The sequence below is a fragment of the Scylla paramamosain genome, chromosome 12 (genome assembly GCF_035594125.1).
Source record: "Scylla paramamosain isolate STU-SP2022 chromosome 12, ASM3559412v1, whole genome shotgun sequence".
Taxonomy (NCBI): Eukaryota; Metazoa; Arthropoda; class Malacostraca; order Decapoda; family Portunidae; genus Scylla; species Scylla paramamosain.
Window position 1 is genome coordinate 22,225,448 of NC_087162.1, and position 27,119 is coordinate 22,252,566.

Sequence of the window (27,119 nt, forward strand, 5' to 3'; positions counted from 1 at the left end):
AGATTAAAAACAAATATACTAATGGGGACACTGACTTATATTACATAATATTCAACAAAATTACACTGATATTAATCTGATTTTCATGCATTTCACTTAATAAAAAACTATTAATTAAAATTAACTCATTACATGCACCATATTTACTAATATTACCTCTTGGCACAAATTCTACCATGAAAGAGACACAACCTAACAGAAAATTGTTTGGGTACATGTGTATGTATTCCAGCTTTGGTAATGTTTTAAAGAAATGTAAATATTCCATCAGTGTTATTTAAAAACAATGCATATTAAATCTCCTTATCATCTGTACGCAACAGACAATTCTTCCCCAAACCAAATACACAAATCATCAGAAAAAAAAAACACTCATTACAGTCAATAGTACAACTTACTGTATACAATGTGGTCATGTGAAATGGACTTTAGATTTCAACCACCTTTCATAGCTACCTACTTGATACATTCCCCAGGACATCTTCCATAAAGTGCACGCGCATGCGCGCGCACACACACACACACACACACACACACACACACACACACACACACACACACACACACACACACACACACACACACACACACACATATATATATATATATATATATATATATATATATATATATATATATATATATATATATATATATATATATATATATATATATATATATATATATAAACTGTAGCAACACAACAATACAAAGAAAAATAAAATAAATAAATAAAAAAGTGTAGATAATCCAGACATGAAAGAGTGCACCATCTCCTGAGGGAGTTATGAGCAAGTTATTTGGAGTTTTGTGTACTGCATTTTGACAGTCTGCATGAAATAAGGCAAACCTAATCCTTGTACAGTATTGTCATGTCTAAACACCAGGGTAGGAGCAAAGTGGGGGAAGAATGCACTTAAATTATTTTTTATATAAAAACAACATTCATGCATGTCTCACTAATACAATGACGAAATATAAACATTTATGAGAATATAATGAAAAGCATCCCTTGTATAAAATAATTCATACCTAAATAGATCAGAGATATCTGGTATATATTTTCAACACTATTCATCTACAGGATGTGCTGTGCTGCAGCACCACACAACCTGCAGCAATGGGCTCACATTAGGAATAATAAAAAATAAATAAATGAATAAATAAAAGCCAAAACAATCCTTCTGCAAGCCCTAAGATAGACTTGTGCAGGACAATTACTAAGAATATTAGCCTGTACAGTCTACTTTGTAATTGTTGGATTGCTACAAAACTAACTTTTAAAGCTCTCAACATTTTGCAAGATCATAATTGTAATTTGTGAGGGACACTGGTACTGCAGTTCATCAATCTACTTGTGCTAAGACACTGACAGGGTCATTACGCTGCTTTAAGAACTTTGCCTAGGGAGGCTCCCACTGCAATCTGGTCAAACCTGCTTAAGAATTTACAGTACTACAGCACTGAATCTTTCACTTTCTACCTGTGCCAAGACACCAGTAGTTCATGATCCTACACACACTACAGTAATGATTATCATCCTACATATTATAACCAGTCTACTTAACAGGAATGCTAAGACTTTGTGACTAGTTTGGCATGAAAACATTTCTGGAGACATGGACAATAGTTCAATATTAATTAAAATTTATATAAAGGGATTAATTGGTACATTATTTCATCACTTTAAACAAATGTACTTTTGTCATTCTTATTATGCTACAATCTACATGATTTTACTGACATGATAGTCATGGATATGATTCAACATGAAAATTGAAATACAATCTCAAATATCAAAAGGAGCAAAATTTGACAGTTTGGACAAAATATTTTAACTTTGATTATGAAGCTTTCCTGATGTTATGACTGACAACTGACCCACAGGCAGTCTTTTGTGACACTGATGAGAGCTGTAATTAACTGGGGAGTACAAATGTAAGGCTTCAATTTCATATTCTGATAAAATCATTCTTCCAACTGATTTTAGGATACTGTAATGTCATTAAAATTAACCTGAAGAAATTCATGCACATTTACCAATTACTTCTTACCAAGAAATTCAGATTATAGTAATCCCCAACATAACAAACCCTGTACAAGTTGTGCACACCATAGCTTATGAGACATTGACCACTGGACTACATTGTAAAATGAACACAAGACCATTAATTACAAGAACGTACATATTAAGGGGGAAAGGTTTTTTTTTTTTTTTACTATGATTGATGCCATTCAACCAAAATATAACAGATGATAATCTAAACATCTAAGTTTGAATGTACACTGTAAATAGTCACTGCAACCAGTATGAAGGCAACCTTCATCCCATCATGTGTTATCTGCAGCAGCCACTTAATTACTACTGTTGTGCTTTTAATGTGCTATAAATATGTAATCTAAAAGTCCAATAAATACTTTTGAAGTAGTAGCCAAAGAAAAATGTATTACCAGGTACTTACTTGTGTTTACAAACCACCATGGAACAGTTATCACTCACACACCACCCCTGGTTAACACTGCATAGGGACCTAAATTTTCTAACCTTTACCAATCTGAAGTTCCTCCTTATTATGTTCCAAAACATTATTTTCCCTAGTAGGTTATTCTTAACTTTTTTTTTTTATTTGTAGACTCTGTATGTCAGTCCTTGTCAACATTTTGGCTTGATGGACTTCTCTGGATTAAACATCACTTCAGGTTTGTCTGTTATATTGGGGATTTACCATAGACAACTTCAATATATATACTGTATACATACATGATATACATATATATATATATATATATATATATATATATATATATATATATATATATATATATATATATATATATATATACACACACATATATATACTCGTGTGTGTGTGTGTGTGTATGTATGTATGTATATATATATATATATATATATATATATATATATATATATATATATATATATATATATATATATATATATATATATATTTATATATTTATATATATATATATATATATATATATATATATATATATATATATATATATATATATATATATTGTATGTATGTATGTATATCCTAAATCCCTTGTAAGATATATATATTACCTGCATGCCTTATTATTTTACAACCTGGAAAAAAGTAGAAAACTTACGAAACAATGAGAAGTAGTTCTATATACAGTGGGAGTTTATGTACAGGTATTACACACACAGCTCAATGTACATTCTCATCTTCCACCACAATCTTTGATCACAGATTATTAATACACTAAAAAAATAATTCAGTGGAACATGTTCGATTGAAAAAAAATAAATAAACCATAAATACAAAATAAAACCAACAAAAAATCACTAACAATACAGGACATGTCATCCTACACGTGTACCTAATCTAGGTAAAGCCAAAACAGTGTACGTCATATATCTTGATACCTACAGTATGTTAACATAAGCTCCAGTGATGAAGGAAGAAACAACAGTAACTTAAAAGCAACATCTTTTCATTTATGATTAATCAGTTTTGTTGTCTAGAAGAACAGCATCCCTAAACCTGTAAATAAAACATGAAGGGGAAAAAATTATTAGACAGAAGCTGCCTGGAATTTCAATCTCAATCAAATGTAATCTTAACTTCATGGTTAATTCACCAATGACGTTAAGTTGCAACGGAATCAATCAGGGAATGTATAGTAAAAAAAAAAAACAATAATAATAATGAATAGATAATGAAGACAATGACAAGTCATTTAAAAGGATAACTATTTGAACATAATGCAGACAAAAGTTAACACAAAACAGTCAAATAGAAAAATGCAACCAAGGCTTTGAGTCTTACACATTTTAATATTCACTACAAAGTTACACAGTTTTGTTGCATGTGCAAGTTAATGGAAAAGTCAGAAAAAGTGTGGGAATTCACTATGCTGTATAATTACTCCTAAGTCATGGACAGCTGACATGTGTAGGGTAACATCTTGTGGGAGGTCTTTTATTGCAAACATCATTTTCCTTTAGCAAGTTTCACAAGAGTTCTCCCACAAGACCCTGTATGGTATCTGAAAGCAAACTAGCAAGACTGATATAAAACTTTAAATAAATATATGAAACATAAATTTTAAACAATAGCAAACATGATACCTTTTGAAAGTATTGTAAATTTTATATTTAGCATTTGTACACCCAACTCCATCCCTTGGGAAAAAAAAAAAAAAAAAACTAATATGATTTATATATATTATCATCTAATTGTTTGCTGCACTGTTTCAAGCAATAACAGTAATTCTACCTTTGCTTTAAATTAGTTGTGAATTTCATGGTCAAATAGATTATGAATTTTAGCAAGTTTTACAAAACTAATACAAATAACAGTTATGATTGAGGTGCCAAGGAATCATGATAGTAAGCTTGAATAGCTTACAGTTCTCTGCTCAAGTTCTAATTACCTAGTAGACATTCTTCAGACTTGGACAATTGCACACATGCCCACCCTTTAAGGGACCTCTGAGGCTCCTGTGCCTGCACAGTTACTCCTCTATGGCAATTTATTTTCCACAACTATTTCAGCTTGGCCAACCTAATTAAAATACATAATGGCTAAAAGAAAACACATTAGATGTGTAAGAATAGTAGCCTGCAACTTGCTTACAGGACATAATTATGTGCACTCTGATTATGTTCTGAAAATTACTGAACACTTATGGTGCAAGTAAAATTACATCCTGATAATTTTTCACTCTCAATAACATGTAAAATAATACTATTGTGACTTTTTGTCATCACATGATGTTTCTTTTTACACATTTTTAAACAAAATTAAATGTTTTTTTCATGATGCTCTGAAATCTGGATTCTTGTAAAATAGTTTTACCTAGTTGCTCATTTTAAAACAACTTATCATTTGGCCTGACCCATTAATGAATCTTCAGTTAACTACTGTGTTACCATCCTTTCCTTTACTTTCACTTTGCCATATCCAACACTCTGGTCTGTATCAGCAATAAGTAAAAATCTGGGCCAAAATTTTACTCATCAACTTTTGTCCAAACACAAACCTATAGACTGAATCTATTTGCACAGTTATCACAAAACCTTAAAACTTTCAAATAATGAAATCTAACCTACTACAAAGATGAAGAAAAAGAAAGATATAATATAAATAAATAAAAATGCCCCAAACATGTGTTGCTGGCCACAACTCAAAATTAACTTTCCATCACATGGCACCATCAATACAAGTGAGGCTTGGACTACATAAATTTTTCAAGTTCACATACTACAAATAACCATCATCTCCTATCACCCCCCCCAAAAAAAATAAATAAATAAATAAAAACAATAATAATTAATTAATTAAATCTGATTAATTAATAAAAATAATAAAAGAAAAAAAAATAATTATCATTATCATAATAATAATAATAATAATAATAATAATAATAATAATAATAATAATAAAAAAAAATGCAATCTTAGTTTTTGTTGGAAGCTTTACGTGCAAAAAATCCGTGATTGCTTTCATAAAAAAATAATTTTTGCAATTTTGCAAAGTGCTTGAAATTTGTGAAATATAAACATCAGACCAGATCTGGCATAGCATAGTGAATGATGAATCAGCCTGCTAATTTCAATGTAGTAAGTCTTATGGACAATTTTCTCTAAACACTGCTTCTTGACAATCTTTGAATCTTTTGCCTCTCATATAAAAACTAATATTAAAATTCTTAAGTTTCATCTTTTTATCAGCCAGTACCATTCCACATAAATGTTACAATGAGTTATTGTGAACAGTAACTTATAAATATAGTATAACTATTTGTTTGGTCAAAACACTGTGTGTAAGTGAAGAAAGATAGTTTCCAGGTTCTAAAACAACCATATGAAATATACATCAATGTTCATTGAAACTTTTCAGATATCTGATCATTCTTGAACATTTGCCTAAGGTGAACACAAGTGTTTCTTGAAATGCAGATATAACAAAAACATCAACAAAATAATAATAATAATAATAATAATAATAATAATAATAATAATAATAATAATAATAATAATAATAATAATAATAATGTTGACAATCCTAATAATAAAACAGTACTAGTAATAATAATAATAATAATAATAATAATAATAATAATAATAATAATAATAATAATAACAACTTGAAAATGCACTTCCACCTATCGGTGTTGCGTAAGGCTCCCTGCACTCAAGGATTTGGTACTACTCATCTTATGTAATCATTAAATATAATAATTAAAGCATGTAAAACCATGACAATGATAACATGTATAAGTGAGATGATTATGTTCTAATTTATGGATAAAAGATTGTGATAGTCTGATGCAATGAACAAGTCATGACTATACAGAAAAAAATACTGACCTATCACTTTTTAATATTATCAACTAAAAAATTGTGGCTATTAAGGAAGGTGCTGGAGGTGTTCTGCTTTTGGTGGGGATCACAAACCCAATAATGGCATCACAAAATAAAACACCCCGTGTGGCTTGCATCACCACCATCTGGCACTCAGTCTTCCTTCTTGAGCAATTTCATGCTTTCGTCTCTTTCTATCCAAGAGTCCTCATTAGTAAACATCCAAAATGTTTACCAGATTAATGTTCAAGTCAACAAACAAATATTTATAATCTGTAAGTGTGCCTTTGAAGGAGATATCAATTTCTCCAGAATTATTTGAAAGTACTTATTTATGATGAGGCAAGTACATCAAACACATCATTCTTGCAGCCCCGGCCAGTGACCTTTGCCACATACAGGGTCTAAACAGAACCAGAAGAAATCAACTGATTGCTTAACCCAATGGGCACCAATTAGCAATAGTCTGCCAACCTCTTCCCTATATTATTGCACACAAGAATGCACACTTTGCATGTTAATATATCACACATGACACACAATCTCAAATAATGTGTGTACATGCACATGTCTTTTAAAATGTGTACACCACCAAATTTGCATGTAGTACACATAAATGAGCCAGATACTGTGCAAATATATTATTTATAATTTATATTCCTAAAACTGGAACTATATAAGTGTTTTCCCACATGCTATCATTAGGTAACATTAATATCAAGATGGGTGAGCAGAGTATTTTAGACAAAATTACAACTGAATAAGCCTAATTAGAATATTTTACACTCCACTATCCCTGTTCTTGACAACAGATTAAAGTTAGGGAACCATCAGCATTTTCATTTTCTTACTTGGCACAAAATGGACAATGAACAGGATAACATCCGTGCTTCTTCTTCATGGCTGACTAATGGAAGATGAATTCCATAAATGATGATGAACTTGTCACTTTACAATGAATTCCTGGGAGCTACTGCTACCTTGCAGGAACATGGATGATGAAACTGTCAATGCTCAATTTTGAACTTTCCACGTTCAATAATGTAGAGCAAGAATTTTGAGGTAATGAACATGTTCTTGATGAAGATGATTCTTGGCTCTTTACACTTCACCTAGCTACCTCCGACGCTGAAAAATCAAAACACAGAGTTACATGCAAAGCCCTTATTTCTACTGAGTCTCATACTAAATCAGTTGCAAAAGAGAGAGAGAGAGAGAGAGAGAGAGAGAGAGAGAGAGAGAGAGAGAGAGAGAGAGAGAGAGAGAGAGAGAGAGAGAGAGAGAGAGAGAGAGAGAGAGAGAGAGAGAGAGAAAATCTTGGTTTTAAAAGTTCAGTAGTTACCCAATAACTTGATACTTAAGTTTTGTCTCTTTTCTAATTAATAATGCATGTGATTAACCTCTGAAAAATAATCTAACTTGGTATAAAAATCCTAATTCACTTGAACTATATGAGCAAAACTTTTTATCTTGTGACCTTATCGTTTATATTTTTTGAACTCAATCTTTTCTTTTTTCTTGTAGATTTTACTGTTTCTACATGTTAATTTAAATCAACAAAAAATGCAATATTAGATGTAAGCAAATTCATAACAATGAAACATGCAAAAAATCAATCTGTAGAAAAGATTTTTACTACTCAATTTAAACATGCCTCTACAATACGACATAAATATACATACACCAAATAAAACCTAAAGTTCAATAATCAACAATGCTGTATGAAAAAATTTCAGGCCAAAGTTCAATAATCAACAATGCTCTATGAAAAATTTTCAATAACATATACAATATATAACTCAAATACAGATGTACTTGCATTACCACATCCATTTCAACCTAAACTAAGGACCTGATACTTCACCTTACAATTTCTTGCAGATTTAAATGAAGTAACATTTCTGACCACCAAAGAACTATAACCAGTATACACCAGTGTAACACAAGTAACTTCCTCAATAGCAGATCAGGTCAGGTGTAGGAAAGAGGGATGGGGGTCTATTATGATGCAGCATGAATAAACCAGTTACAATGTAGGGTCATGCTGCAGAAACTGTTGGATATACTATGCAACTAACCATTGAATAACACATGCTCCCTATGGCCTTAGTGGCTCAGATGTGAGGGAATGCTTGCACATGTGACTCAGGATGCATATGCATCCTTTTCAGTCAGCCTATTATAGATAGCACCTCTATGGTGCAGTTGCTAGCACACCTGACTGCAATTCTACAGGCCCCAGTTTGAATCCAGGCTACAGTAGTCAGCACACTGACAAACAGGTACCTAGGAAAACCTGGGATGGGTAAACTGTGGAATTTTGGATGTCACAGTGCTCCTGTGTCCCAGAGTAAGGAATGTTATTCACCACAGGCTCAAGAGCCAAAGAGATGGAAATGAGTGCCAAGACCAAAAGCAGCTATAGCATATACCACCATTTTAACCTCTATCATACAGATGATAGATAAATAATTATCACTATCCTTTAGTTATTCACAACTGTCTTTTGCTCTCATATTAACATTCTTGGCTTTTTATTTATATTCACCATTTTGTTTAACATCTTCAGTTTTCCTTAAAATTCATCTGTTTATGACTATCTTCCATTTTTAGAGTTTTCTGATTTTCAAACTACCCATGTCTTCCTCCACACAATATCTTCATGTCTTTTATTTACATTTTCTTTATCATATATTTTGAATCATGTGTCTTAGCTTCAATGTATTTTTCAGACAGTTTCTTAAAGATCTATAAGAACTCCAAAATGTTTCTGATATCTAGATTCCTTACAACCCACAAAAAATTTGTCAAGCATAATTTCAAAATTCTTGTATTTTTAAGTTTAATGCCACAAATATAATTCTTCTTGCAAATCTAACCATCAATATATACAAGTACAAATAAACAGATAATCATTCCTACATAAGCAAATTTCTAAAAATGTGTAACCTAGCGATGCTATGGCAAGGTGTGCAGGGATGAGGAAGGTGAGCCAAGACAAAGACAATACTGATAGTGATCTCTCTAAACACCAGACCTGCAGCATACCCGTCGCCTGAAGGGGAAGCAGCTCTTGCTGTCCTCAGGTGGAGGCAGGTCTAGCCTCAGATCATTAGTAGGAGTGTTGTTGGGCCCAAACTGGTTAAGCTCCGCAAAACACTTGGTGTCAATCATCTGTAATAAAAGATGAGTTATACTGTGAGCTGAACTAAAAAAAAATTATAGGTTTAAAAGAAGTTGATCAAAGCTGATTCCAAGTCACAATGAAGAGTTTTTTTTCTATTTACATAAATCATAAACTGATTGCATAATTTAGTAAAGACTCATTTATATCCATCATAGCTAATGCATGCAGTGATAAAAAAAAAATATAAATAAATAAAAAAAAAAAAAAAAATATATATATATATATATATATATATATATATATATATATATATATATATATATATATATATATATATATATATTATATTATATTATATTATATATATGTGTGTGTGTGTGTGCGTGTGTGTGTGTGTGTGTGTGTGTGTGTGTGTGTGTGTGTGTGTGTGTGTGTGTGTGTGTGTGTGTGTGTGTGTGTGTAACTTACTTCTTGTTGCCAAGGGATAGACACAGAACCAGTGTTGAATTTTAAGTAAAAAGAGTCATCAGTTGCATCAAGATTGACTCCTTTCACTGTACTGAACTGCTCTATGTCCAATACATCTTTTGCATACACCGCATGAGGCTGGAGAGAGAGAGAGAGAGAGAGAGAGAGAGAGAGAGAGAGAGAGAGAGAGAGAGAGAGAGAGAGAGAGAGAGAGAGAGAGAGAGAGAGAGAGAGAGAGAGAGAGAGCTTTGTAAGTTTTGTTTTTAACCAGATTTTTAAATAGCTAATGCCTGAAAAAATATTGTTCTATAAATTACCTAAGAGTTGAATTTATCTTCTTTGAGAAGGCTAAGAAATAAATATGTCTTTAAAACCTGTAAAGGTCAAGTTACAAAATATCTCTTTAACACTCTATAGATTAATTCTATGGACTCTAGTATCATCCCTGCTTATGAGATCATTAATTTGATTTTGTCTATTCTACCTCACTATACAATTGCATTCTCATAAAGTCAACACCCATCCTAATCAGTGCAGACATCACACACTATTTAAACTATTTAAATAAGATAGTAATCAACAGCTGTATATATAAATTACTTTCCTGGTTAGGACATAAAATGTTACCTCAAGTACAATCTATTGTAATAATATTCATCATTGATTATTTCAAGCAAAAAACAGTTTGCACATAGTGTACTTACATCTGGAACAAAGGGAGGTTCACACATCCCAGCCTCTAACCGCTTCCAATTTATGTTCTTGAAGAAGGCATGAGATTTTACCTCTGCTACTCCCTGCCTTCCCCTTGAGCATCCTAGCCGTTCCCGTGCACTCTTTTTCAATAACTGCCAAAAATACATACTCTCAGAATCATACTTGTGACAGATTATGTGACAGAATATTTATTTTTAAAGATTATACCATTATCTAACAGGCATGAAAATTCCGCTCTTTATTTAGGAAGGAATACTATCTAGAAAATGTAAATTACAATAGGCTCTTTTCTCAATTCATTAATATTATTCAACACACAATGTTGAATGACTGCAAATTCTGACTTCCCACTTCACTGATATCAATCCCATTCTTACAATATTGACTCAGCAAATCTAGTAACTCCATGTAACCTGGGTTGTATCAAAACAGTTCAGACTAAAAAGAAATGTAGACTTACCTGCTGACATATTAACTTGGCTTCCTCAGAAAATTTATGCGAATAAGTCTCTTGCTGTTCCTTGACTCTACGATCTACTTCTTCTCGCTTCACCTGGGAGACAACAGCAGGTTCATCAACCCCCATCACTAGCAGTACAATACCACAACACTCTTATAAAAAGCTGACTGTTGATACCAGTTACAGCAATACATGGAAAATAATCAACTCTGCAAGCAAGATGGTGAGATCTGTGGCTCCACCTTCAATTTGTTAATCTAATCAACTACTTAATTACATTTACATTGCAAGTTTATTTTCCAGCTGCTAAATGGGCAGACTATTAATGAATACACAGAAGCAAGATAATTTCCAAAACAGTAAAAGTTTGTATTCTCATTATAACTGGTGACTTAAGTGCAAGATTATTTCATGTACACAAGTGTGATGTAATGGTTACAGTAACTGTGCTGCATATTAAAAATACGTGATCAACTTTGTTTCAAGAACCCAAGTTCTTTTGGTATACTGCAATGACATGGCTATCAAGTTAAGGCTATCAAGAGAAAAATTAAATCAAATTAAAATATAAATACAGCAGGATAATTTTGAAGACACCTCAGAAACCTCAAAGATATGCAAATGAAACAGCACAACACAGGATTCTGGCAGTTTTAAACAAGCTATATAAACAATGCCTATTTCAATTTAAGCAAATCTAGTCTCCCAGAGTCTTACTTCTTAATACTAGTTAATTTACATGCTGCAATTGCAATTTATAATAATATGCATAAGCAAAAGGAAAGCATGGAACACATATGGCTCAAGTACCAACCTTCTCTTTCCTTGCCCTGAAAGGTGCTTGTCCCTCAATCATCTCATAGATGAGACAGCCAAAGCTGAACCAATCAGGAGAAAATGTGTACTTTTCATTGTCAATAACTTCCGGTGCTGAAGGGGGTGAAAAAATAAATAATTTTTTAATGCATATTGACAAAAATGTATTTTGTATATTTACAACAATATTATACTTGTCTCATTGTAACAATTTTAGGATGCATGAGTAAAAATGATTGGCATAATCACTAATATAAGACTTAAATTTTTTTTTACTAAAGATACTGTAAAAGAGGAACATACATAAAAAAAAATCAATAAATAATGAAAACAATGGAGAAAATCGTGTTCACTGAAAGGTACATATGATGTGCCATAGCAGGGATGATCACATGATGAGCTCATCCCCCCATGAGAAGGGTATTCAAGAAACCAAGAAAATGCAGAAATATGAATGAAATGGTACAAAAATATTGTTCATGTGATTCTTACCCATGTAGCCCACCGTGCCCACTCTGCCTCGCACCATCTCTCCCTCTGGAATCTGGACAGCTAAGCCAAGGTCAGATATTCGGACATGCCCATGGTCATCCAACAAGATATTCTCCGGCTTACAATCTCTATATACAATACCCTGTGTGTGTAAGTGTCCCAGACCACACAACACCTGAAAAACAGTTCCACTTACATTAACCACACTATCATCTGGATAATAGTTCCACTTACATAAACCACACCAATACCTGGAGTTCCACTTAAATCAAGGGAGCCTTCCTCTTAAAAATTCTTATTGTTCATTCTTTTGCCATGAAATTTTTATGGGAAGTCAAAATCAGTATATAAATAAGTGCTCTGGGCCAATCGTCATCTTCACAGGTGTGATCCTCTTCTGTTTTTTCTAATAATGATCCTCTAATGTCAATCCCAATGAAAAAAATTATGCTTCTTGGATGATGAAGGATCAAGCAAGATTGATTTATGAAGTGATGGCACATCACAAAGGGCAACAGAGGTGGAAGGTCTGCCATCTCATCACTCATTTCTTTTGTCCTTTGTTTTTTCAACATGTCTCTCTCTTTTGTCTTGGTAATTTAAGCAATATGGTGTCCTCAGTATGATTGTGGTGTGCCAACAGCATGTAATAAAGTGGAGAGTGTGGACGAAATGCTGTACACACCTCCATTCTCTTCAGGATACTGAGTCCCACTGAATTGTTTTAGTAGGCTTCAAACTCCCTCATAGGCCAACTAGGGCACTGAGCCCCAGTGAATAATTTTAGTAGCCTTCAAACTCCCTCATAGGCCAACTGAGTCTAAATTGTCAAGTAGAGATATATTTTGAAGCACTCCATAAAAATTTACCAAATTTTTCACAGCAGAGGCAGAATAGTATGTGAATACCATCGTGCAAGATGAAAAAATTAACAGAGTAGAGTTCATATTTCAGGCCATAACTCAACAAATATGAATAGAGCCATAAAATTTCATCAGTGTTGCTAAATAATCCAGGTATATCCTAGACTTTCTCAGAAAAAAGTGACATTTCCAACCTCACCCCCACCCCCCAACAGCAGCACCCTTAACTATATGTTCATGCTATTATTCATACTTTTATATATTTTTTGTAGGGTAAATTGAAAGCATTTAAAAAGATATAATATACGTATGAGTGTATACGTTTCAGTACAACTAACTGACTAACAGTTCAGATATGTCATTTCAGAAATACAGGCTGCCATTGACATATGACCACAATCAGTTCTGACTGATAAGTTGTAAGTCGACTTGGTCAGAAGTCAGATTATGCAATTAGTACTGTACAAGCTGCTGAGTGAGTGACGAGTAATATATGCTGGAAAACAAGAATGAAACAAGTTTTAGTGGCAACACAAGTGAGGAGGAAGAGGAGGAGAAGTATTTACCGAATCCATCTATTACAATCAGCTGGCCAAAAGCAGATTGCAGTTATGGTCATAAAGTCAGTCAGTTCTAAGCTGGACAGGTCATAAGTCCATGGTGATCAGTACAGATACAGTAATATACTTTTAATTACCTCAGCAGAATGAAAAATGGCTCGCTCCTGGTCAAAACCAGGGTCCCCACCCATATTATAGATGTGGAACTTGAGGTCACCACCATTCATTATTGTCAACACCAGACACAGTGAATCCTTGGTCTCATAGGCATATGCTAAACTAACCTGCAAGAAAATAAGTGAGTCAATAAATAATTGGGCAAGTAAGACTAACAACTGATTGCAAGACCTAGTATAAACAGTAGATAGATTTGCAACACTCTCTCCTAATTCTAATTACAAGAAACACCATTATGGATAATTAGTTCAAAGTAGACTTTGCTAAAGAATACAACCTTCCAGGGTGATATCTTTCATTCTTAAACTAGATTGCCCTGTTTGAGATTTACTACAATCATCAAATTTCAATTGTTACTTTCAAAATAGAAAAGCAATACTTACAACAAATCTGGAATTAATTTTTTGTAGAATTTGCTTTTCTATGAGCACCATTGCTTCACCTTTGCGTTTCTTTATTCTCTTTTTCTCCAACTTCTTGCAAGCGTACATCTTGCCTGTTGCTCTCACCTGACAGGCACACACCTCTCCAAAGCCTCCCTTCCCCAGCACCCGGTACATCCTGAAGGTCTTGTACGTTACAGGTTGACTGGGAATGCATCAAATGTGAGGATTACAAAAAAATAAATAAATAAATAAAATAAATAAATAAATAAATAAATAAATAATAATAACCTAGGATGTATAATTATCAATACAGCATTTTAAAAATCAAAACAAAATTTCTAAAAGATTGATAAAACAAGTATATATACATATAAACATCACATGAATTCTAAAGCTATCAAAACTTTGACAGTAAACTAGATAAGCTTTGAAGCATATCCAACATCAGCTTGAAGGCCACTAAATCAATTAATACATATATATCCATTAATTCATATAATTTCCAATCATACACATATGAATGAACTAGTATGGGAAAAACAATCACCTTTAATAAAAATAAGGCATTTATAATTTCACTGCAATAAAAAAGCAGCAAAACATGGTAATCTCACCTTTCTAGCCACTTCCATTGTAAATACCTATGAAAGTACATGGAAGCCTCAAATTCTTTGAAAGGCTCATTAGCCAGGAAGAGCTTGACTTCTGCTGCACAACCAAGGAACAGCTCCTTCCCTGCAGTGTCCAGGTTTTCCTTACAAGTCACTATCAAGGACTCATTCAGGATCCCCACTATATGACATGCTGAAGACTAAAATATACCAATATTAAAACCTGCACAATAAAGGCATTAATATATCATTTACACAAGTATTAATGTGTGTGTGTGTGTGTGTGTGTGTGTGTGTGTGTGTGTGTGTGTGTGTGTGTGTGTGTGTGTGTGTGTGTGTGTGTGTGTGTGTGTGTGTGTGTGTGTGTGTGTGTGTGTGTGTGTGTGTGTGTGTGTGTGTGTGTGTGTGTGTGTGTGTGTGTGTGTGTGTGTGTGTGTGTGTGTGTGTGTGTGTGTGTGTGTGTGTGTGTGTGTGTGTGTGTGTGTGTGTGTGTGTGTGTGTGTGTGTGTGTGTGTGTGTGTGTGTGTGTGTGTGTGTGTGTGTGTGTGTGTGTGTGTGTGTGTGTGTGTGTGTGTGTGTGTGTGTGTGTGTGTGTGTGTGTGTGTGTGTGTGTGTGTGTGTGTGTGTGTGTGTGTGTGTGTGTGTGTGTGTGTGTGTGTGTGTGTGTGTGTGTGTGTGTGTGTGTGTGTGTGTGTGTGTGTGTGTGTGTGTGTGTGTGTGTGTGTGTGTGTGTGTGTGTGTGTGTGTGTGTGTGTGTGTGTGTGTGTGTGTGTGTGTGTGTGTGTGTGTGTGTGTGTGTGTGTGTGTGTGTGTGTGTGTGTGTGTGTGTGTGTGTGTGTGTGTGTGTGTGTGTGTGTGTGTGTGTGTGTGTGTGTGTGTGTGTGTGTGTGTGTGTGTGTGTGTGTGTGTGTGTGTGTGTGTGTGTGTGTGTGTGTGTGTGTGTGTGTGTGTGTGTGTGTGTGTGTGTGTGTGTGTGTGTGTGTGTGTGTGTGTGTGTGTGTGTGTGTGTGTGTGTGTGTGTGTGTGTGTGTGTGTGTGTGTGTGTGTGTGTGTGTGTGTGTGTGTGTGTGTGTGTGTGTGTGTGTGTGTGTGTGTGTGTGTGTGTGTGTGTGTGTGTGTGTGTGTGTGTGTGTGTGTGTGTGTGTGTGTGTGTGTGTGTGTGTGTGTGTGTGTGTGTGTGTGTGTGTGTGTGTGTGTGTGTGTGTGTGTGTGTGTGTGTGTGTGTGTGTGTGTGTGTGTGTGTGTGTGTGTGTGTGTGTGTGTGTGTGTGTGTGTGTGTGTGTGTGTGTGTGTGTGTGTGTGTGTGTGTGTGTGTGTGTGTGTGTGTGTGTGTGTGTGTGTGTGTGTGTGTGTGTGTGTGTGTGTGTGTGTGTGTGTGTGTGTGTGTGTGTGTGTGTGTGTGTGTGTGTGTGTGTGTGTGTGTGTGTGTGTGCAAACATACATGCAAACTACCTAATAATTAAATAAACAAATAAAAAATCATGAAGAACATGGGTTCTTGTAAAAAAAAGAATAAATGAAAAAATAAATGAATCAAGAAGTAAATGCTAATTTCCATTTTCTCAAAGTAATGAACTAAAAAGAAAAGTTGTGAAGAATAAAGTTTGTTATACAAATCAAAAGCAGTCAGAAGTGGGCAACCTGCCAAGATAAATGGGAGGGGATTCCCCTGCAGAGTAGTGGAAGGGGATCTCCCAAGTGGAGCAGACTAGATGGGGATTCCCCAAAGGAGCAATGGAGGGGGATTCCCCACTGGAGCATCAAGAAATGCTAAGAACAGTGCAAAATGAAGAGGATGAATAAATTACACAAAGCACAGGTATGTAGTGCTTCACATGGAGCTGACTGATATAGCTCAGTAAGATAATGTGATGGATGTAGATGCAGTAATAACAACATAAAGGTCAGGGTCATCATTACATGCAATGAGTTGCCAGGAGTAAAATTCATAAGTATTTGTGTATTCATTGGGAAAAACAAGATAATATATGGTCATGGTCAGAAGAAACAGGAATGTTAATGATTTTAAATAAAAAGAAAGTTCACACTTTAAACAGAAAGCCAATAAGATGTGTAGCATCATGTAAAAATCATAACATTCAAACTGTAAACTTAAGAATAAATAATTCCTTGTGATTTGTATCCTTTTCATGTTGTCCTTGAAGCATCGTGTGTGTTAAATGTGTTAAGTAATTCATCAACAAAATAAACAATTAGTAAGGATCACTGATTTTCTTCACCTTTTCTTTAAAGAGAAATTAAATTGTTATAAAAATATAATATAAAAGACAAGTACACAAAGCAAATCAAACCAAAATATAAACAATAAACTTACAGTCCTTTGAAGATATTTGTTGAAGATGGTATGTGCCAACTCTCGTCTCTTCTCATCAACCTCAACTTGGTATGTTTCCTGAAAAAATGAATGAATGAATAAATAAATAACTATATATATATATATATATATATATATATATATATATATATATATATATATATATATATATATATATATATATATATATATATATACACCAGAGAACAAATAATCTTAATCACCAGTACACCCATGACAGAAATAGCTCATTACATTTATGACAAATATATGTAACTAAATATTACTTACAACTTCATCTAGGAAAATATTGTACTTATGGTACACAGGTTTTACAGCTTCACAAAACTGTCGAAACAACAATCTTCCTATGGGCTGCTGATCCACTACATAGCTGTATCTTACATCTGAAATAAACAATGAAGATAGAATATTGTAAAAATAAAAGAAATTAAATATGTAAAAAATGATAAGGATATGGAAAATTTCAATAATTATGTATGAATAACACTGCAACATTTCTCAACATTCTTTTCTTCTCTTTGTAAACAACTCTGTGAGCAACCTGTAATACTATACACAAGTATATCTTGTATATATCAGTCACTAGTATAACATGTCTTGCATGTATCAGTTAATGAATCAACTGAATGAGACTGAAATTTCTGCCACTATGCAGAACCACTGTAGTGGTTCACTGGCCTGAAAAAGAGCCCCTAATTACCTTGACTTTCCTGTGATTGTCCAAAAACCTCTTTGTCAAAACATTAGCAAACAATACTGATGTATCAATAAATTTCTTGGCAAAAATGTGGGATGCATTAAAGAAAAGCTATAGCTATTGTATTTCTTCAAAAAAAAAAAAAAAAAAAAAAAAAAAAAAAAAAAAAAAACATATTTTTCAACATCTTGCAACAGCACAGAATTTTTTCCTATTTTAAAAAGAATATGCCAAACTGGGTTCCAGTTGATATCTTTAACTTACATTTAAGTCTTAGAAATGTAAAATTTTTAGCACATCAATATGTCTTTTGGCATAAAGTTCATATACTGCAATGAATAAAAAATGTACACTAGGAAACTGGGGTTAGGGGCAGTCAACACCTGAAGATCAGCTCTGACCAATTACTGTTTAGTACATCTGCACAGTGCTGTTGCACTCACTATGCTGCCTGTGTCTATCCCCTGGCCCTCATGGCTCCTGCTGTATCAAACTAATCTTGCTTTTAGAATAGGTCTTGAATCTTGCCTCCTCACTACAGACTTGTATGTAGCAGCCTAGCAACAGACACAAGTCCATCTAAGCCTGAGAACATCTGTCCTGAATCTTAAGTAAAGAAATTTGCTCAAAATTCAGTTATTGGCTTTTTCAGTAAAAAGACCTACCAGCATACGAAAAATAAAGTACACTTCTGAAAATCTGAGTTAACATTTTTCGAGGCTAGCAAGACTCTCTTTGACCTACTTTTAATATATGAGAAAACCTTGCAATGTTGCAAGATGTTGTACAATCTGGTTCAGTTTTCAGGAAAAGATAATTACAGTTATCTATAATTTTAACTATGAAGTTAATTGACTGTATATGATGTGTTTGCTCATTGCATAATGAAGAGTTCCTAGCATGAACATTAAGTTATAATAATCAGTGACTTTTCCAGGTTAATGAGTCAGCATGAGACATCTAGTGGAAGCCTCTACATATAAGTTCCCCATTACATGACTCTTACTGCATGAGCTATTCTGTTTGGCCAAACTTAACAAAAATACATGATAAAAATGGTGTAATATAAAATGTTTGCAAATCTCATCACCACAATTACATCTGAAAACCTGATGGCAGTTGCCACTATGTCAAAACAATAATGAGGCTGTAGCAGAAGCCAACACTACTTGTTAAGCAACAATATTAATAGTTCATTCAAAATAAGAAAAAGGAAAAAACTCTGCACTTACCTATTTTGCTTTTTAAATCTAGACATTGTGATATATGCGGAAATTGTAGTAATCTTCTCCATTTTTTACTCTTTCCTTTATTGCTGTCTGAACCTCCTGAAAGAAGAAAAAAAAAAATTGAAGACTGATACCAACAGAAACAGGTAAGAAAAACAAATCCACACATTCTTTTCCATAGACCATATGTCTATACTTATATTTATCTACCTTTCTAACACACACACACACACACACACACACACACACACACACCTAACCAGACAATATCCACTCAACATGTCAAGAGTGACAGCCCTCTTTATGGTAATGCCAACCTAGATAACACCCTCATGAATATGTAGTAATAGTGTGTACTCTGCACTGCCTGTATTGTTCCCTTCCTATGAAAGTTATCAAGTAAAAACAATGTCTCATATGTCATCCAGTATCACTTCTTTTGAATCTCAAAACATACATCTTCCACCAGTGTTCTACAGAGAAATAACCTATCACAAAATCTGACATTACACATGTTATTCATATTAATCAACATTATATATCATATGCAGTGGAACCTTGGTTACCGAATGCCTCCCTTTTCAAACAAATCGGTTTTCAAACAAAATTTTGAACTCCTTATTGCTTCAGTTGCAGTACTATAATTCGGTTCTAGAACAAAGTTACTTGATTTCAAATATTAAAAAAACATAGCAAAAGCTGCTGTTTATTACTAATTTATAGCTTCTATAAATATTTACTTTGTTTTTATATATTTGGGGAGAGACATAGAGTGTAAGACAGTAATTTGATCCTTAAAATAAGGTAAATGTGATCCCATTGAATTGCCTCGATGCAAACAAGTCATTTGTGAGCTGAAGATGTTGTGAAGCAGCCATCTTGGCTGTGGAAGTGTCTATCATAAGCTGCTAAGACAAGGTAGACTGGTGTCTGGGAATGGATTAATCCAATTTACATTAATTCCTACAGGGGAATTGGTTTCAGTTTTTTAACATTTCAGATTTCAAACAGAATTCAAGAATGAATTAAGTTCTAGGACCAAGGATCCACTGTACTTTATCAAGAATACACTTAACATTATGAACTTAAATTACCTACATATGCAAGATATAAGTTATATCTTTATGAATCCTTGTTATACAACCAATCCACTTTTTACCATAGGAGAAAATAATGGAACAGTATGTGTTAGAAAGAATGGGAGATGAAATTATGATGTGAAACAAAATAAAGTACCAATGGTCAGGGTATGCTGGGGTCATGACTGCTGTGTCCATCAATTATGCATGTTCTAAAAAAAAAATTTTAAGATGTCAAAGGTGATGGTGATAACATTTCATGATACCAATCTAATATTTCAAAATTACAGTGCATTATTTGTATTCATTTGAACCACACACACACACACACACACACACACACACACACACACACACACACACACACACACACACACACACACACACACACACACACACACACACAAACAGTAGACCGTAGGCATGACTAGGTCCCACACACACACACACACAATCAATAGTGGGATCAACTCATGGAAAAAAAAAAAAAGTGTATAAGGAAAGTGGAAAAAGTACAGAAAGCAGCAGCCAATATGGTACCTAATTTGAGAATTTGAGAGACCTATCATACAAAGACAGATTGTCAAGGCAGCAACTTCTTAGAAATGACACAGGAAGGAGACATTATTGCAGTGTTCAAAGGGATTAAGACAGTGGAACAACTAGATAGATAGGACAAGTGGAATGAAATAGATACAAGACATGGAAAAAGACTGAAGACCAAATGAAGAACAGCTTTCCCCACAACAGCATAGAAGCTTGGAATCATCTGGATGAAGGAGTGGTCTATGCAGTAAGTATTCATGACTGGATGAAGGAGTGGTCTATGCACTAAGTATTCATGACTAAAGCAAAACTTAAATACTAGTAGATATAGAGATGGGAGAGAATGAGTTTATCTCCTTTCATGTCACAATTAGGTAAATACAACCATGCAATAACACACACACACACACTCAGTTATTTACCTGCACATGAAGAAATATGCATGTGCACTTGACATTGTTGAGTTTCAACTGCTTGATTTACTGACATGATGCAGATTCCAGTATTACAGAAAAGCTTTATCAAGTCAATCCTAATATAATCAAGCAAGTTAAACATATCAATTTGAGATCCACCTTAAATGCAGATAACCATGGCTCCTTCATATTTATTCATTTTATGCTAAAATAAAAGTTCAAGTAAATCAGTGTGGGCTCCTTCAAATTCTAATGGTATATTCAGTACTACATTCAAGCATGTATTAAGTACAAATCCCACTTTAACTAAAAATGTAACTAACTGCATTTGTGGTTTCATTAATCTAGTATTCTTTTTATGCAAAACTTTGATATACACTTCAACTTGTATACAATACGAGAGCAGAATCTATGATTCTAAGGATTGTCTAAATCTACCTAAATGGCTGAGCAAGATCCTACAATCTCAGTACAAACACCTCAAGGACTAAAGACTAAAACTAAAGTCTCAAATCCTTGCAAACACCATATCCTGTGGCATTATCTTCAAATGTCACATTAGTCTTCTTTAACCTTTCACTGGTTTCACATACCTACTAACAGAGATTGACTCTGTGTTCCACAGATTTTAATGAGTGTGTGTACTATATATGTGTATGTATATATGTATATATATATATATATATATATATATATATATATATATATATATATATATATATATATATATATATATATATACATATACATATAATAAGCAAGACAATCCTGTAACATCCATCAACTGGTCACAGATTTTTTTTTTTTTTTTCATCTTTGCACATAAATTAGTTAACCACTCAGTGCTATGGAAGCTGTGATTCTTCTCTCTTATGGGCAAAGCTTGGCAATGTATTGATGGACTTTATGATGTGTATGAAATTCCTGGGATACCAAAAAAGTCATACAAAGTTTGGAAAAGATAATGTTTCAACAACTAAGTGGTTTCCTTTATGTATTAAATCTGTATTTTGTTCTTTAGAGACCTATCAGACATTTACATATCTTGTAGTTTACACAATAAATAAAGTAAATAAATAAATATGTATATGAATGTGTGTTTAAAAAATATATATATAATAAAATAAAATAAGTCTGAAATGGTAGTTCAAAATTAGAGGACAAGTGTCTTGAAACACCTCTCTTGAAAAAGTCAAAGTCATAGGAAGGAGGAAATACAGAAGGAGGCAGGAAGTTCTAAAGCTTACCAGAAAAGGGAATGAATGATTGAGAATACTAGTTAACTCTTGCATTAGAGAATAGACAGAATAAGGGTGAAAGAAAGCAGAAACTCTTGTGCAGCAAGGCCACAGAAGGAGGGGAGGCATGCAGTTAGCAAGATCAGAACAGTTAGTGTGAAAATAGCAGCAGAAAATTGCAACACTGCAGTGAAGAAGGAGACTGAAGATGGTCAGTTAGAGGGGAGGAGTTGATAAGACAAAAAGCTTTTGACTCCACCCTGTCTAAGAGCAGTATGAGTGGAACTCCCATACACGTGAAATGTACTCCATACATGGACGGGTAAGGCCCCTATAGAGTTAGTTGTTGGGGAAGTGAGAAAAACTAATAGAGATGACTCAGAATGCTGAACTTCATGATTATTTTAGCTAGAGATGAGATGTGAAGTTTCCAGTTTACATTATAGGTAAAGGACAGACTGAGGATTTTCAGTGTAGATGGGGACAGTTGGATGTCATTGAAGAAGGGAGGATATAGTTATTTAGAAGGTTGTCTCAAGTTGACAGATGGAGGATTTAGTGTTTGAGGCACTGTGCAATAATAGGTTTGCTCTGACAAAATCAGAAATTTTAGATATCATACTACCATATGTCAGCCTCTTGGCTATGTAAGTAATAAGGAGGTGGTTTTCATAATTAAATCTAACCAAAGATTTGACCTCCTACCAGGGGAACAAGGCTACTTAGATCCCTTTTGTGGGCCTGACTGCCATCTATCAAGTCTCTTGGCTATGCAACTGCCTTCCTCCATTCTTGACCTCATTTTAATGAAAAGCATTTCGAAACTAAATGTAACCAATCATAAAAACTTCTTAGCTGGAGAACTTCTTCAAAACGGTGCCAATTTAGTACAAGCAAAGCATAGCTGAAGCAGTAGCATCATGACATTGGTCACACAAATGATACAGACAAAGAACACCACCTCAATCCATAAAGTCTTCACAATATCATGACTGATTACAATGGTCAGGGAGAGCCACTATACAACAGAATAAAGACAAATCAAGTTAAATCTTCAAAATTCTTTATGAACACTATTATTGATTTCCTTAAAAATATGCAAGAATTCAAAGCACTCTCAACAGTGAGATCTATGATGTATGTAATAACACAAATGCCTTATGTTTCACACATGATTTAAAAGCTGCAACTAGTATCAATCAAGTTATTCCACATTGAATTTAATGATAATCACTTAATGAAAAAAAAATAAAAATCACATAAAAATTATTGAGGAGACATTGAGAAAACTCAATTAAATAACAAAATTTGAATCATCCACACGTTATACACACAGAACTTGTAACTTAGCAGTGAAATGTTACATGGCTGTGTAATGAAGGCTATGGTTTCCTTTTACTCTGAATGTTTGTGATGGAAACAGCCGGACTCATGTTACATGTAGGATTTACTGAATCTTGCAAGAATCAGTCACACAGAAATCTATTTCCTGAGCATCTATCCTGCACTACACATCTATCTTGCCTGATACACAGCAGTTGTGTAGGCTCATGTATAAAACAACCATATGCTATGAAAAACATCACTTAACATTCTAGTTCTTCATTTACAAATTCACAACAAATTTACATAAAGCACAAAAACCATATTCTGGCCCTTCACTACATGCATAATTGTTGGATGAAACACTGAGGTTTTTAACTCATTACTTTCATCAAATAAATCAGAGTTCACCTTTGATTTTCTTACCTTTTTATCGAAAGCTTATACAATACTTCTGATGAATTTAACAACACATTACATCAGTTCATGGCGAGGTATTGTTTAAAATTAATTAAGCACTCATTTTTTTAAAATTGTCCCAACCTGATATATCTATTATTTCTAGTATATGACTTGTTGTGAATTTAACGCTTAAGAGAACTTATAATTAAGAAAAAGGCAGTTGTAATTACCACACAGCACTGTTTTGACACAACCCACACACCACCACAGCAACACACCACACCACCACACCTTCCTGCCGCACTCTTCGTCCCTCACGTCACTGCTACTCACTCATTTGTCACAGCCTTTTCTCTGCATATCCATCGCCAGGGTGCGTCTCCCGGGGCAGGAGCGGCCTAGCCTGGGCAGGACAAGCTTGACAAGGCCCTGGCGACCCTGGGTGATCCTGCCGCCAATTCTAGACAATTTCCGCTGCCTGATGCTACAGCTTAATTGGCCGTGTTTCTATAGCATGCTCCACTCAGGGACAATGGAAATTAGTCTAGTGAGTACTGCGACTTACCACCTAACGGACTGTGTCTCACTTTTTCTCATGGGCATTCAATGCAAGGGAACATGATCCAATTACAGCCAGCAGGGAGTGAGTGAGGGCTGAGCTGAGCGGACGTAACACTATCGCTGACATTGCTACCTTCTCATACACCTCCTTACCTTCCCGTGCTTTCAGGTACACTGTGTTGGCGACAATGTTTTCTAATTCCATCAGTTCCAGTTTGACAGTTTATGACCACCTCGGGCCAGCGTTGACCCTCAGCCATTCAAGCCAAGACGCGACACAGGGCGGGGTGCTCCGGGGGAATATGGCGCGCACTCCACTCCTGCCAACACTACCGATGTTCCGTGCCTCGGCCACTCCGCTCCGCCGCACCAACGCAGGATTTACATTCAATGCAATTCCCACCGCTGGCAACAATTCTATCATATCAAATGAAGCGATCTTGATTTTTAGCGGTATAAACCAAGACGGAAGTACAATGCACATACACAGTACTGCTGACTTCCCGTATTAGCATAATCCGTGATTGGAACATATGTATAGCTTATCATATATTACACTTTTTTTTTTTTTCAGTATGACAGAATAGTTTATGTAAAATGTCCGAGTGTAGTAGATAACTCCTAAAATGTCATTTCTTTACTCGTCAAATGGAAACAGAACACAATTTTTATACCAATATTTTAATTTTAAACAAATACCGTTAATCAAAATCAAATGCAAGGAAATGCCATATATAGAAGTATTTTTTATTAATCTATTCGAATCAATAATATCTTTAACAGGATAGGAATAGACTCTTGTGGTTGGCAGACCTGAGGTGCCAAAGAGTCGATACCTACAGCAAGACTCGGTCTGGAAGATAGTAAAGCAGATACAAGCCGCAAATGCTCTCTCATAAATAATGTCACTAACTCAACTTAACATCCATTTTGCATTTAATTCATCATATATGTAGACGTTTCATTTTATGCTAAATTATAGTGTTTTGGGATGAAAATGATGACCTCGATTGGACAGAAAATGGATATTAAATAGCTTCAAGAGAATTAAGACGTAAATCAATAAATAAATTTTAAAAAATCAATATATAATCCCACGAGCCTTTGGCGAGTGCTGCGCATTATGTTCCCTTCAACAAAATCAATCAGCCTTCCTGAACTAAAAAAAAAAATCCACGAGTACTGAAATGTGGAGGGCAAACAGGCATCACCTCTAGTGGTATACCCGTCTACGTGAGTGGCTGGGGCCGTGGCGGGCGTGTCAAGAGGTTCATTCATGATCGCTTCATAAACAATTGTGATGAACGCATCTACTCAGCGCCGTGCCGAAGCGGAGATAAGTCGCTTTCGCCTCCCTCCCAGAGTCTGCCCGTTCATCTGACACTCGCTGGCAGGGTTCATGCCGGACGCTGGCCTGACGCACGTCTCCCAGCTTGATCAGTGCGCGACCCCTGCAAGGCCATGGCTGCGGTGTGCAAGTTTGGTTACAGTAAAAGATAAATTTGATGAAATAGTTGTCGTTTTTGGACCATGCATTGCTAGATATAACTATAATATATTTTCTTTATGGTTGCACATGGTGCACTCAATATTAGTGTCGCGGCTTGAATTGCGGAATGGGAAGGGTTGGGAAGAGCAAAGTAGCTTCCTTGTTTGGGCTTTGCGGTGCATCCTGGTTGAGATTTTCAGAAAGAATGTGGGGAAGGGGATGTTACAGTCATCTGTCATCACATACTGGAAAATATAACATTTTACAGTGTTAACTACAATAATGTTTTTTTTTTTTTTAGTAGCTAAAAGGTTAGAAAGTTAGAACCAAATAAAAAAAATAACGATAATAATTATTTCCTACCTACGTACTACTTGGCAAACACCTACTTTTCTTTACACAATACACAAGTTAGAGAATCTGGATAAAACCTTCATTGATGTGAATAGCTTCATACTAGTGACAGCCTGCGGGCATGTGGCGTCTCGCCGGACACTGCATTAAATCATTCCGGTGAAAGAGTGGACGCTGAACGTGAGCGTGCATCATAGCTACATCTAAGTCACATAAGCGTGAAAAAAAAATCTCACTGAGGCGTTTCAATTTTACACACACGTGGGAGATGTAACAGCCGAATAGAATAGCCTGCAAGGGTTAGGAGACAGGGCAATAGGTAAGAAAGAATCCGCTATATATGAATGCTGATGATAAAGCAATGCATGCACAAACAAGACAAAGAGTA

At 34.7% G+C, this 27,119-nt stretch overlaps 1 protein-coding gene across 4 annotated transcripts; it reads right to left on the minus strand.

Annotated features, from left to right (window-relative positions):
* Positions 1-3,140: 3,140 nt before the first annotated feature.
* On the minus strand, positions 3,141-25,246 carry LOC135105890 (G protein-coupled receptor kinase 2-like). 4 transcript variants are annotated; one of them, XM_064014533.1, is made up of 14 exons: positions 25,042-25,246; positions 19,327-19,422; positions 17,665-17,780; positions 17,374-17,451; positions 15,042-15,238; positions 14,425-14,629; positions 14,002-14,148; positions 12,442-12,616; positions 11,948-12,063; positions 11,134-11,226; positions 10,661-10,804; positions 9,957-10,094; positions 9,399-9,535; positions 3,141-7,489 (listed from the first exon to the last, which is right to left on the minus strand). In XM_064014533.1, exons 1-14 carry the CDS (start codon positions 25,091-25,093, stop codon positions 7,474-7,476), a joined length of 1,710 nt encoding a protein of 569 aa, XP_063870603.1. In that variant the 5' UTR covers positions 25,094-25,246; the 3' UTR covers positions 3,141-7,473. The 4 variants fall into 4 exon arrangements, with proteins under 4 accessions (XP_063870603.1, XP_063870605.1, XP_063870606.1 ...); XM_064014535.1 differs by having other exon boundaries at positions 9,410-9,535; positions 25,042-25,245; XM_064014536.1 differs by lacking the exon at positions 25,042-25,246 and adding an exon at positions 24,661-24,845.
* Between the last annotated feature and the right edge of the window lie 1,873 nt (positions 25,247-27,119).

Bases quoted from the DNA above. Each gene is read 5' to 3' on its own strand.
- LOC135105890 (XM_064014533.1), bottom strand. From the start codon at position 25,093: ATGGAATTAGAAAACATTGTCGCCAACACAGTGTACCTGAAAGCACGG. The intron at 17,781-19,326 runs GTAAGTGCAGAG...TGTTTATTTCAG, and splicing joins AGATTTAAAAAGCAAAATAG to ATGTAAGATACAGCTATGTA. The intron at 9,536-9,956 runs GTAAGTTACACA...CTTTTATTACAG, and splicing joins CTATCCCTTGGCAACAAGAA to ATGATTGACACCAAGTGTTT.